Consider the following 15,326-nt stretch of genomic DNA (forward strand, 5'->3'; position numbering starts at 1 on the left):
TACGGCATCCCTAACAGTAACGTCATGTTACTTACTAAAATACGAGTTTATTCAAAACTTTTAAATTTTTTGTCATAGAAATTGGCTGCACACAATCGGCATACAATTTTTGTAACGCTCTGTATAACGTAAAAGTTTTTTTGCCACATATTACAAAAAATTCACACCCTTTTTTAAATAGTTTCAATTTTAAGGTAGTTTACCGGGGATAGATTTGTTATTTGTAAATTTTTATTACAGAACCGGTTCCATCGGCTGATTCGAACCCAGACATAATGGGAGTATCTGAAGAATTGACCCCAAACGCCGGAATGGAACCGCGTACCACCGGCGCGCCGGACCAAAGCGACGGGAGCGATCCCGAACCGGACGAATTCGCCCCAAAACGAAAACAGCGACGCTACAGGACCACGTTTACCAGTTATCAATTAGAAGAATTGGAGAAGGCGTTCTCGAGAACGCACTATCCTGACGTTTTTACAAGGTTCGTATGTTAACCTACGTAAAGGCGTACACTTAATTATTCTTATTAAAATCGAACGCGAACCCCCCAATTTCGAGTTAATTAAATTGAGTACGAATATGTGCCGCATCTTTGATACCATGTATGCGTGTAATTGGTTGTTCGGTAACCGGTAATTTCCGGCTATTACGCTACCAAACAGTAATGAACGCACACTCACTTAGTCATTATTTAACAACTGCTGAAAATGTTAATAATGGTGTATATAAATGAATTTTCAGGCGCAATCTTCTCGATAAAAATTTAATCATCTCCACCCCGCTCGAACGGCGTAGTAATTCGCGAGGCATAAAATTAAGTTCCGCGCCACTTTCTTTTTATTTGGCTCCGAAAATTCGAGAGGAAAACGCGGCAGGTTCAAAAGGTATCGGCGGTGTATGGGGATTGACATCCTTATTACCTGCAATTTGTCGGTCGGACGCGAGAAATGGCATTGTAAAGAATGCTCAATTAGGTAGCTTTTACCTGTCCCGATGACGCTTAGGTAGATCACAATAGATTAAAAATGATTTCGGTTTTTCGTCGTGAAAGTGAATCATTACGTGTGTAAAAAATGCTGATCCTTAATTGCCCTCTGTTTGGGTTGTACCTAGGGTGTAATTACGATAATTGCATTTATTTGGCAACGTGGCTTTATGGGGTTTAAATATACAGAGTGACTTGAATTCATCTTTGCGCATCTGTAGAAATTATTTTTGAATGTACAGGGTCTTACGGTGTCAATAAATAACTTTTTTAATACAACACCCTGTATATCTTTACATGTTTCGATGTCATTTGTTAACATCTACGTTGAACGCTATTCGCTTTTTGATTTTTTGTCATTTGTTTTGTCCTTGCTTTTGTCACCATGCTACTTGATTTTTACTCATAACAAGAAAGATAGGTTCACAATGTATTATATTTCTATCCAAAGTTTAACACCACTACAGTAGCTTATAAATCTCTTGCCACTAATATCATTATTACTGCAATTGTATGTTATTTTTTCTCCTGTATAGGAGTGACTTCTTTTGTATATCCTTAGTAATAATAAAGCTATCGCCTTTTCAAGATCTCTAAGATCCCAAAAAAACACCCTGTATTCTAGACTTCGTCGACAGGTACAATCACATCGACTCAAGCTATCAGGTTTCCAGTAATTAAAACAACATTAAACATTTTGAACGCCATTTGATATCATTAATCTCGGGTAATTGGCATCACGTATATATAATTAGTTACAATGTTAATAACGTTTATGTTCATTTGTATAATATCATATTCAATCGGAAAAATTAAAGCAACGGTTATATTTATCATGTTAATAATAAGTGTTATACCTACTTTCAGCGATTTAATTAAAGCAGAAAAAAATAATGCAAGCTTTTATAGGTCGATAAAGTTGGTACTTTGCCCAAATCGAATAAAAAACTAATTTGCACCCACAAAACTCGAATTCCGCCGGAAAACCGATTTTTCTTAGTCGCATAAAGACTAATATGTACCCAAATTAGAAGTTCATTGTTTAAACAATGTGAGGAGGCTACATGATGTGATTTCGGCGACATCTGGGCGCCATCACCGAGCGTGGTTTACTAACGTGGTGATTTTCATTTTAGGTAGATTTCTTTTACGTATTGTAATGGTAATGGTAATACGTTTCTAGGTTCATATATATCACTTCCAAGAAACACTCTAACTTTCATAACTATGAACCGATTTCGACCAAACTTTAAGGGTCTGATAAATATTTCGTTCAAGTTCGTGAACCAGCCAATTCCGCCATATTGGGACACTTATAGAAATCTACCTACACCTGATCGATCGAGCCGAAAGGGATTTTGTTTCTACCTTCTCCTACAGTTTTTTCTATTATGTTTCGGAACACGAAATGGAACAAATAATGTGGGATAGTGTCTTATTATAATTTACTAGTTTGATAGTGGATTAACACAAAAATAAAACAGAAACTAAAGACATTTTCGCACTTTGCCGTGTATAGTTGCCTATTCTTTGAATTTTCAAAATGATTCATCCAACATACATATATAAGGCAGTTGGTGGGTGTGTACTAAAATATTATAATAAAGTAAATTCATTGATTAACGCTGTATTTCTAATTGCAGAGAGGAATTAGCAATGAAGATAGGATTAACTGAAGCAAGAATACAGGTGAGATTTATTACCTTAATTAAGAATGTCAATTTATCATTATACGCACTGCGCGAACGGGTATAAATTTCTTCAAAACAATTAATTTTTTTGCCTTACGAAGCGCATTAATCGAAAAATAATTACAAGTGAAATTGCATTAGCGGTCAACTTTCTTTCATGTCAACATAATCTCTTAAGAGAGTAAAAAGGAGGCGGACTCATTAAGTAATTCCATGAAATTATACGCAGATATTGTCGGTTTTAGAAATCGCCAATTAATCAGTTGCATATACTTTGCATTAACCTCGCGGTGAGGCCGAAAATTTTTTGTGGCGTTGTTGTTGAATGAGTATCGGCTCGATAATAAAGAATAATAATATCAATAATAAGTTCTTGGGAGTCGTGCTGGTTCTATTAGTCGTGATGAGAATCCAGCTCTGCTAATAACCGTCTGAACGATTTGTATGGAGAACCCTACAATCATCCGCCTTTAACATTTCAAAAATTCAATAAAATTACACTTTCTTATTTATTATCACCATATTTAGGGTCTGCTCTTTTATTCCTTCGATTCTTTCGAAGCATGCACGAATTGTAACCATCGACTAATTGTATGATTAGCACCCTCGCCAGAGCGTTGCCATATCAACCTTTGTTGTTGGATCCATCGCATTAATTAATAAGAATAACGTACCTACGCGCGGCCATTATTAAATTAGATTTATAAAAATCGCCTTTCTCCTTTTAAGTGGAACGTATCGGATTAATTCGAGCTTTAATTGGTTAAAAAATTAATGTATTTATTAAAGAAAAAAAAAGGGGAACGAAAGATCAAAATTAAATTAATGTTTTATATTGCTAGTGTAAATATGACGGATTCGAGAACTAGAAGGAATCTGAGACGATCCTAAACAGGGGCGGTTTTAGCCAAAGAACCCCCGGCGTGTACAAAATTAGCCCAATGCCGTCCCGCTGTTTCGAGTCCCGTCGAGCCTATTACAACAAACTGACATATTGTTTCGAATCGTAGCGGAACTTTTAAAATGTTAATTACAACGTTCTGTTGTGATTATTGATATAATTAAGTTTGGTATATATCATTTTTTTTTCAGCCGTGAGAAGCGCAAAGGGTCGCCATTGTAATTTGATTAAGCACGATCTTGATTCTCGATGCGCGCACTGAAAACGGTCGGGTAATTTTTTCGTACAAATGCCTACGCGTGTAAATGCAAAGTTATGCGTAGTTAGTGGTAGTTAAAGTATAATAAAGACACTAATCATACTCGTATAAAGAAAGCACGCAAAATGCTTACAATGTACGTTAGCTATGTCGTAATTTAAATAATTTTATACCTAATTAATCTTTACGACCGCATTGTTGTTTATGCTCTCTGATTTGCATTGCGTACGATCATAATTTCCCAAATGTATAAAGCTGGCCAAGTCCTTCGGTTTAAGAATTAAATTTGGCGCCAGCTAATTTGCATTAAATTCAGTGACTGTAACAATGCGGTGGTCTTTCAAAAAATATAAAAAACCGTGTGTGCAAATGCCAACTATATAGAAATTATTTTTGAATGTACAAGGTGTCCTATTTTAACGGTTTCAATAAATAACTTTTTTTAAATTAGAACACCCTGTATATTTTTGCATGTTTTGATGTCATTTATTAACATCTACATTGAACGCTATTCACTTTTTTTGTCAATATTACCATTAATAATTTTTCCGAATAATTCCCCATACACAAGTTCCACTTTAGCGACCTTGTTTTTTGAATTTCGGAAATATCAGTATTTTATTTCGCCATTCGATCGTCTGTTGTGTTCTCTTCAATTTTTATAAGGGATATCCATTGTCCAGTGCCTAAACTCCGTAGTTTTTAGGTTATTCAATATTTTTTACAAAAGGACCTACCCATAAATTAATTTATGCTTATGCACCGAAGTAGGCCGTGATAATAAAAAACAAAAGAATACCAGAAAGTAAATAAATGTCACAAATTGATTATTTGATGCAAGTGTAGGTACTCCCTTCATAATAAAATAAGATTAATTAAAAAGATGAAGTAATGGAAATTGCTATAATTAGCGAGTAGAATTTATGCGTCAGGTACAATGATCCACCGATAACTGCTGAAAATATGCAACAACAAATTGCTGACATTTTTGCAAGTATATTTCACCTGAATCTTTTGAGGAGCGAATTGATCTACGCCTAGCTGAAAATGGAAGGCAATTCGAACATGTATTATAATCACTTACATTTTGATGCATTTCTTTTGTGTTTTCATAAAAATAACTGTTGTCTTTTTTATTTTTTAATACTAGGTAGGTACTTTTGTGAAAAATATTGAATAACCTAAAAACTACGGGGCTTAGATACTGGACTTCCCTTATAAAAATTGAAGAGAACACCCTGTATCACTAAATCCAACTTTCTCATTATCAAAGTGTAGTCCTTTACTCGGATTAAAATTATTGTTCAAAGGTATTTCCTAACTCCAAAAAAGAAAGTGGAGCTTGCTTAAAAAAGTTAATAAAATGGCAGCAATGACAAAAAATCAAAAAGTTAACAACGTTAAGAAATGACATCGAAACATGTAAAAATATACAGACACCCTGTACATTCAAAATAATTTCTATATATGCGCAACTATCTGTTGACATTTGCACACACGGTTTTTTAAATATATCTTTTACGAAGTACGAGCTAAGAAGAAGACCGACGAACTTGTTGCAGGGTCCTGTATAATTGGCCTACTTTTAGAATTTTTACAGGGTGTTTCAGCCTCCTTATTATTGGAACTACGAAGTTATTAGCTACTGAAGCATTTTTCTCAGGATTAGAATGGTCAAATACAATTATAAGTATCGACATCCCGTATATTTTTGCATAGATCCGCACTTAAAATTTTCAGCCTTAACAACATGTTAATAAAATCTTCATTAAGAAATTTGGAAAACAAAGAAAACAACTTATACAGTGCGTTTTTTTAAAGACTGGCCATAGGATTTGATACGCTAGTTTTTCAACAAATTTTCATAAGGAAAGGAAGTAAATAACTTCAAAACGTTAATATTGAATAATATTAGTGCTGGACTTTGTAATTTTCGCAAAAATTGTTAGCTAACAAGGCGTTGAAACATTAACATGTAAAATCCAGTCATAAAAAGCTCACACACGCCGATAAAGAAATCCTATACCCACTATAGCTTTATTCAACCCTTCAATAGAACGAACCGTATTCGTTAAAAACTATTTGGTTTGATCTCCTCTTCTACACCTTTGTCCATCTCGGTGCTTGAGATCTCCGCACTTAGTACTTTTATTAAACTCTGTGATTTTTAAAATACTACATCTAATACGTAAAATTACATGGCAGTATTAAATTATAAGCAAATGGGCAACAATTTTTTTCTTCGGTATTTCTAATACAACTCGTACTAAAAATTGGTGTTGTAAGTATCGCAATTTCACCATCATACTTTCGCACACCTTGAAGTGACGGCTGACGGTAGAACAATCAATTAATTACATGAATGGGTGTGCTTATTATTAATTTCGATAAATAAATCTCGTGTTGTCAGAACGCAACCGTAAAAGTAAAAGTGGTTCTCCACATAGTTATGCTTCCAAAAAATGTGGGATTAATTTCGGAAATTTAGAATTAAATAATTTAAAAATCGTTCACTAGCTCGCCCAAAAATTAGTAAGAAATATAAAACTAGAAATACAGGGCGGCGCGGCGCATTGAAAATGGAACAGGACCATTTTCCGCTAGTCGAAATGCAGATCAAATTTAGGTTCGAGTAAAACTAGTACCCCTAATTGTGCGATCACATTAAAAATTAAATTATAAGACATACAGGGTGTTCCACAAAAGTGGTGTGTATGGGCATAGTATTTTTAATGGAACAGCCTATCAATTTTTTTTAAACTTTTTTATGCCGCTTAATAATGAAATACTTTTTTTATGTCTTAGTCATCCCCATCATTGACCTTATAATAAAAAATCGTGAAGGATAGCAAAAGTGCATGAAATGTGAACTTTGAAGTTCTGGCTCGAGTTCTAAACAGCCCTTCAATAATTCTAAGAGTTTTTATAGTGGAGACAATTTATACACTTTTTTTATAATTTGTAAACTCAAGTGTTTGCTTCAATTATAGAAGACTACCTAACTGACCAGTTGGTCCAATGCACATGAATCATGTTGTCATCGATATAAAACAAATGCTGGTGCTTATGCAGGGTGGCTACTGTGTATAGATATATAGTATATATCACGGTAAATAACGACTGTATACAAAATGTGTGTATATAAAAGTTGTTTAACGTTTTATTTCCCATAATAAGACAGCATTCGTATGTTTTTATTTCAGAAAACAGATGAATAACGAAAATCAATTTTATTAAATACCCTTTCGTTCGGCTCATTTGATAGTTGTTAGTACCTTTATACAAGAAAATCAATAACATTAATCTAGATATCCTACATCAAAATAAACAAATGAACGTGAACTGGCCTGCAATCAATTGTTCAAATGAAAGAGATTGTTTTTCGTTACTCATTTGTTTTCTGAAATAAAAACAACTGAATGCTGCCTTGCTATGGGAAATAAAATGTTAAACAACTTTAATCTAGAAAAATGTTGTGTACAGTGGATATTTATCGATACTCGTATACTATATACTCCATACATTGTGGGCACCCTGTATATTAAATATTAATACATTTAATAATCGTAATGTCTTCTACTTCCGATTTAGTCAGAAATGACCTTAACTTTTTGTGTTTAAATGCAACACCCTGCATATGTTATTGTTATAGGACGCAGAATAAATAACTATAAAATAAATGTTATATTTGTGTACATTCGAAAAATGATAAAATAATAAGTAGGTATAAAAAATAGCAAATCGCATTACCTTCGAATGACATGTTACTTGGATGTCGAAAAAAGGAGACATTACAATTATTAAAATTAATATTTGGTATATACAGGGTGTCCGTATTTCAAGCTCCAACATAGGGATCGCGGTTATTTGAAGAGAATCAATTTAGTTTATAAATTGGAGCAAATTTGCGTATTTTGGTACCCAATAATATGTAAATGTCTTCAGAGGTTGCCGAGATTACCGAAATTTTCAATTTTTAAACTACCAAATTTTTAAACTGAAACATTATTAAAGCACTTTTTTATGAGGAATTCAATATGTTACCGAAAAATTCAAGGCATTCTAAACTAGGAAGTGGCAGCCATATTGGATTTTAGAATGTTTGGATAACGTTCGTTTCTCTGCTTACAATGTTACATCTTTAAGATTCCGTCAAAATATGGAAAAACGGATTTTGCGAAGAGTGCTTTGGAAAGAACATGCATTCTTTTGTTTAACAAATACACATCTTTGATAGTTTGTAGTAGGTGCTAAAATCCAATATGGCTGCCTTAACAAATAAACAAATTATCTACTGCAACTTCCAAGTCTAGAGTCTAGATTCCTCTAAAAAAAGTGCTTTAATAATGTTTTAGTTTAAAACGTCTATACGTTTTGTCGTTTTCTAAATAGAAAGAAAAGTCAGTGAAAAGTTAGGGTTTTTCTCAAAAATTTCGGCAACCTATAAAGATCGACGATCAACCACTTTTTGTAGCCATTTGCGACCATTTTTATCTTTCGGAATCCTTCGATTTTTGAATTGATAAATCTTGAATACGTGCCTACAAGCACCATTGCCTTCGGGCGTTTTGAAATCCCACAATGACAAAAATAATCGCTTCTCGAACAATAAAATTTGTTAACCTATCCGTGATAATAAAACCTCCAGTTTGTCGGAAAAGGTCCATATTTTAATTTAGGAAACGGCATATCCTGATTGTTATCGAAACAATAGCGAAACCAACCAACTACCAATCATAAAAAGTGCATTGTGTTCCCAAAAAAGTGAAATTTGAGAAAGAGAAATTGAGCGGTGCCGGAAATCGATAAAAAATGTAGTAAATCCATTTAATTCAATTTCATTGAGAGCGACTAAAGTGCTGTAACTATACATAGGTACGAATAAATTAATTTTTAAATTACATTATCCGCTTGAGAGGCACTTATAAATACAATTTGTCAACATTTTGTATAATCATACACCGCCACAATGAATTGCAAATAAAAAGCAGGAACAAGAGTAGCAAATTACGGTTATTAATTACATAATCATGCTAATTCGAATTGTATGTACCTAACCATTAAGGTCATATTAATTAACCTTTTTTCCGCAATCAGCCGTTCGCTAATCGAATTAGAAAAAAGTTGCGTACGGGTATTACGGAATAATTGAATCAAAAAACGAAAAAAGGTAAAACGGAAACTTCCAATTTTCGAGAGAACCACACAACAACAATCCACTCAAGAGAGGTAACCTTCACAAACCACAATTCTACAGAAATAGAGACATGTAATTTATTTAATTAAGCCTAATCGTTCAAGTCCGTGACTGCACTCTCTGTGTGTGCCCCAAAAAACTGTAAAAAAATCAAGTCGAAATGACTCTCTTCCTTCACCGATATGTCATTTACTCGCAACAGGTGTCTGCGACGTCTCTCCGCTCTTTATCTAAACGCGGCCGTCTCTGTCACTCGCGCCAAAAAAATAAATATATAAATAATAGTTTTTGGTGACGATGTCAACCACCCGCAACTTTGTCTCAGCATTGTCCCCGCAAAGACGAGAGAAATTATAACCGGCATCGTAAAGGATAATTGAGGTAAAACGAAAAAATAAAATGATCATCAATTATTTGGTTTTTAGGTACGCAATTGTTTTCGTTTTCAATTACATTAAATGTTGAAATTACGTCCGTAATTTAAAATTACATTAGTCCCTCTAGCGTTGAAGCAGGTACGGACTCTATAATTAGGTGTCAGTTGCTTTTCTCGTTCCTAATTATTTTCATAACCGCAATCGCGTTTCTTTCCTCTTCTTCTTCTTCTCTCAGTTGATTAGCATGAAAATTAAGTGATTGTTTAAACAATTTACGAGTGTGTGGTCCGGGCCGTCACTTTATTTCCCTTCATTTATCAAACATCGATCAAATTACCAATTATTAATAAGATAATAGTCGATTTTAAGATCTATAAAAGTAATTACACGAACGAACTACTGTTGAACCGACAGGATCGGTCGTGACGAGGCGCATTTTTTAAAAGGCTTGTCTTAATCGAATCTCGTAATTTTATCGATGTCGATTAATTGGCTGCCGGGTACGCATTTCTATTGTGATTGGTCGTATCGCGTTACCGTTTATTTTGAAGACCATTACGCACATCACATGCGTTTCAAATTAACGAAGACGACCGCAGGTTTCACCTGCAAATATTTCCGTTTTTCAAGGTAATGGCTTAATTAAGGTTTCGCGTGTGTAACCGGTAGCATAATTGGCGGTAATTTTTAAATAATTCCGAATTAATCTTACAGTCGAGTTATTGAAAAAAGTGTAGATTACGGCTTGATGCGTAATGATTCCTAGAAGCTACTAGCCTAGAATATACAAGGCGTGTAATATGGGATGCCATTTTTTAAGTAGAACACCGCATACCGGCAATAACATTTTAACATATGAGACTACCCAGAATTTAAAATGTGCCCAGTGCCCTTTCGTCACCAAGCATAAATCCACTTTCCCATAGTACACACAGTACTATTTTTTAGACATTTTCGAAATGTTAAACTAGTAGAGGTCCATACAAAACGAACATTTCCTGTAACGTGACGTTATCACCGGTATGCGTATAACCAAAGTGAACCCGTCTAAAAAAAAGCAATTTTTCTACAATTTTGGAAATATTTGTGTAGGAAATTTTGTAAAATATGCAGAAAGAATTTAAAATGTTTAAAGAATTTTGAAAATGCTTCAGAAAATGCTTCGGAAATATTGAAAATGTTGAAAGAATTTTTTATACGTTTTAGAAACATATAGAAAATTAAAAACAAAATTTTGGAAAAGTTTAAAAAAATTAAGAAATAATTCAGAAGTGATGGAAATGTACGGGAAATATTTGCGAAACATGTCTCAAGCTTTGGGATGTGCAGGAAATTTTGAAAGTGTATCGAAAGTGTGTAGGAATTTTCAAAATGTCTAGAACATTTTGGAAATGCTTCCCAAATTTGTAAATGATGGAAAAGTGTAGGAAAATATTAAAATGTTTCAGGAGTTGTCAGAGAGTCTTGTAAAAGTAAACGAAAATTTGACAATTCATATTTTAACATTTTTTTTAAATTTGTTAAAATTTTAAAAAATGTAAAAAAGAAATTTTGGAAATGTTTCCTACTGTGTTTCAATGTCTTGTGTACTCCTTAGATTTTTTGTGACATGTGAAAGACCTTTTCCCTTTGGAAATGATGCGCACCTGAGAACAAATTGTTAAGTTTTTTATTTCCCGATCGATATGGAGACAATATAAATATAATAGACAAAATTCTATTGAAAAAACATAACCACCTATGGTTTGTGTCATAACTAACTACATACATCTTAAGTAACTATGGAGGCCAATTCAAACTACGTCACCCTAGAGCATGAGTAGTATCACATAAGAATTTTTTTAAAGTGACCACCTCTTATCGCTCGGTATACACTGTATGTTTTGGACGGGAGTAAAATCCGTTACGCTAAGCGAGCCAAAGGCGAGCTCAGTATTATTAAAACGCATTTAAGTAACTATCACATTAAAATCGAAAGTTTATGATAACAAAATAAGTTTTGTTAATTATACGCGAATATTAAGAAGGCAAGGACAATGACGTTGGTTCGAACCCGAGCGCCCGCGTTTTTTTTCTATACCACATAAATTAAAAAAAAAGAAAAACTGCATGACTATAAACTATAGAGAGTGTCTAACAACAAACTAAGTTAATGAGAAGCTATACTCGTAATGCCAATGTATTTTTAGAAAATTTGTATAGGTAAACAATGCAATGTTTAACTCTTCATTTCTGCCTCAGGTATGGTTTCAAAATCGCAGAGCAAAGTGGAGGAAACAAGAAAAAGTAGGCCCACAAGCCCATCCCTACACACACTACTTAACACCAACAGCAGGTGGTCCAGCGCCGTCGGTCATCCCACCAACCCTTCCGAATCCCTTCAACATTCCCTTCGGATTACGTAAACCATTCGACTCCCTCAGCTTCCGTTATCCACCCCAAGTACTTCCGGGATACCTAACGGCAACACCGTCGCCCTACCATCGAGGTCCGCCCTCGCTTCTACCGCCCTCCGTCGGTCTCTACCCCTCCGCAAGTTCCTTCCAAACGCTACTGGCGAACATATCGGCCGCGCAAAGACCGAAACTTCCGACGCCGGAGTTCACCGCTTCCCCGCCGCTGTCGCCGAACTCTTCCGGCGCGACGTCGTCGCCGCCCGAGGTCGACCGACGAAGTTCCAGCATCGCCGCCCTGCGACTTAAAGCTCGGGAACACGAACTCAGACTGGAGATGCTTAGACAAAACGGGGATCTAATTAGTTAGAATTTAATTTTGTAGGTAATCGTAATGTTTGTTTTTTCATCGCTATTATTTTCTGATGTAAAACTGTGATGTAAATCTTTTAATTCTTCTTAAATTGTCCGAGTATAATAATAATTATTATATGTATGTATATTTATTAGTAATTACGTACGACTGCGTTTGTCCGTCCAAAAATGTATGCAAATAAAGTCTTATTATTTTGTACTACCGCCTTTTTATTACGGCAGTCGGTCAATCAAGGTATTACACGCATCATAAATGCAAATAGAATCTAATTAAAGGATTTTATAGCGACCGTAATAATTCAATTCAATGCAAAGTAGCGAGTTTATTGTTTATAATTATTTACGAGGCGAGATAATTAAAATTGCGAGCGCACTTAATTACGTTGCTCGTGATAAAACTGATCTTGAGGAGATAGCGGAGAAATTACTTGGGCGAGGCTGCACATCAACTGGAAATGGGCAGAGATGCGAATCATCTTCTGGGGGTAGATGGAGAATTAACGGCAAATACTTAACAAGAAGACGAAACAGGGTGTCCCAAGTAATTGGCACCTTCTATAATGGAATTCACATCCAGATGGCAGTATATTGGTAGGTATAAGATAACAGCGTTGCCAATTCTATTGCCAATGTCAGTTTTGCTAATTGGTTACTGTTGGATAGGATAAGTAGACACTAACTGCTTGCATTTGCAATTTAGCACATCGCCGTTTTTGAATGAACACAAACGTCTATCTCTATAACGCTGCGATCTAAATGTGAATTCCACTTGTTGTAATTCAGTTACAAGATAATATACAAAAAAAATGCTCGTTTTGGAATTGAAGAGAGGCCCCACTTTCAAGTCTTTGAATTCATCCCCTTACAGTCTTTAGACAAGTTGGCTACTTCTACAGGCTCTAAGTTAGTACTTAGCCATATGCACTTGCAATACTTTCAAATATTTTAAATGTGCACAGTGTGATTTTGAAACACATCACCGCCATGTCCTGAAACGGCATCTCTTAACTCACAAAACATTAAAGGATTTAAAATGTGCACACTGTAATAGAACTGTTAGGCAATGTCAATGTCAATAGGTATACAGTGCGTTCGAGATAAGAGGGTCGCCTCAATATCTCTTTTATTTGACGCGATATGAAAAATTTTTCAAAATTTTATGTGACATTATGATCTATCCAATCGCAAATTCAGACATCCGGCATCACTTCCGGTTTAAGCGGAAATCGATGCAGCTTTTGTTTTTCACATGCAATGCCTGTTTTTACAATTGAAAAGAGCAATCAATTTGCTGTACGACAATGTAAAATATGCATATCGTTATTATAGAGAAATTCGTTATTCCATACAGGGGCGGACTGACCCGGGGGGGCGGGTGGCGGTTGCCACCTGGCCTGTAGATCATAATGGCCCGTTGGAAATTTATAAGTATGTGCTGTATTTAGTTTCTTGCACTATTAATAAATTATTAACACGTTTCTCTAATTGGGGTTGATATTAGGTTGTTAAAAAAATCTGTTTTAATTGAAGTGTTTTACAATGGATTTATCATTTTTTGTCGTAGCATGAAAGTGCTGAAGTACAATGATAGGCGACGCGCCTCGTTTGGACTGTACACATTCTATAAGAAAAATTTTTTTCCGGGTCAATCTGAGACAATTTTTTTTTCGGGGCTCCAAATGATTAACACGTTTCTCTAATTGGGGTTGATGTTAGGTTGTTAAAAAATTCTGTTTTAATTGAAGTGTTTTACAATGAATTTATCATTTTTTGTCGTAGCATGAAAGTGCTGAAATACAATGATAGGCAACGCACCTCGTCTGGATTGTATATTTTGTTACTTTTAATTATCAGCTGCAATTAAAAAAAAAACTGTATGGAAATTGATTTTCGAGAAAGGAGCACTGTTTTTGTGGTGCACCTCAGAGCTACCGCCCCCCCCCCCGCCACCTTCATTACTACAGTAATACTTTAATGGCCTGTAACCTATGCAATTCCACCTGGCCCTTAAGTACCCAGTCCGCCCCTGATTCCATATTTAGAAAATTTATGAAATCTAGCATGCCGTGTGCTGTCAGGATGCGCGGTGCCTGTTGCATTACATGGAGAGATTGTATCGCGCAAAACTAAATCTTCAAAACGAAACATTGAACAGGTATTTTCTGTGTTATATTTTTGTCGTACAGAAAACTGATTGCTATTGTCCGATATATTAAACAAACATAAGCATTGCAATAAAAAAACAAAAAGTGTATCGATTTCCGGTTAAACCGGAAATTATACGGGACATTTTAATTTATTTAATCGATCTATGTTAATTTGTTCAGAGAGAAACCAAAAACAAAATAAAATAACACTTATTTGTTGCTATGGGAAAGAAAGAATTTAATTTGCTGTCAGTTACCTTTGTGACAATCTTGGGATAGTGAAAATTAATTTATTGATAAATCCCTGGTGGGAAGTTTTCAAATGAACACCCTGTATACAAAACTTCAAATTCCTAATATAGACACAAAACTCTGTCGCCTCTACTAGCTTTTGATTACCAGATTTTAGTTGTCACAGTTTTACTTTTACAAGTAGGTACATATAAATTATTATTGATTGGGTACCACTGTAATATTTGTTCGAGGACCGCTGTATTTTCCAAATTGTATCGTATTTCGTGGTGTCGTGTAACTTTTAAGCGGAGTGTATTAATAAATTCCATGTTGGTTTAATTGAAAATGTTTAAATAAATCATATTCTGGCGATTTAACGGATTTATTTTGTGTGATTCCCGAATTGGTTTGGATCGAGATACACTATTCTGCTATTTTGCATTAACTAACTCAATTGTTATCTCGTGTATTCCTTTTATGAACTGTAGCTCAGTGGTGGAGCATTGGGATACATAGCCGGGAGATCGGGTGTTCGAACCTGGGCTGAGGTAAGAATTTTTCATCTGTGACAGAGATGGGAATTTTTGCAAAATTTCGGAGTAATTGCGCCCAGAACAAAAGAGGGACAATGAATTCTTTTCGCTTTATATGGAATTTGAACCCTGTCAATCGTCTATTAATATTAATTCCTAACAACCCTCTTATTAATAGGAGGTATGTAATTAGTGGATAATTCCTCTTCAAGGATACCGAAGTTAATTTCT

General features: G+C 34.8%; 1 protein-coding gene across 1 annotated transcript; it reads left to right on the plus strand.

The window, feature by feature from the left end:
* Nucleotides 1–204: 204 nt before the first annotated feature.
* On the plus strand, nucleotides 205–12,380 carry LOC116170107 (homeobox protein aristaless). The gene is made up of 3 exons (XM_031486301.1): nucleotides 205–484; nucleotides 2,632–2,677; nucleotides 11,655–12,380. The coding sequence occupies exons 1-3, from the start codon at nucleotides 276–278 to the stop codon at nucleotides 12,174–12,176; spliced, it is 777 nt and encodes a 258-aa protein (XP_031342161.1). The 5' UTR covers nucleotides 205–275; the 3' UTR covers nucleotides 12,177–12,380.
* Nucleotides 12,381–15,326: the final 2,946 nt, after the last annotated feature.

Source organism: Photinus pyralis, unplaced genomic scaffold (genome assembly GCF_008802855.1).
Source record: "Photinus pyralis isolate 1611_PpyrPB1 unplaced genomic scaffold, Ppyr1.3 Ppyr1.4_LG5, whole genome shotgun sequence".
Lineage (NCBI taxonomy): Eukaryota > Metazoa > Arthropoda > Insecta > Coleoptera > Lampyridae > Photinus > Photinus pyralis.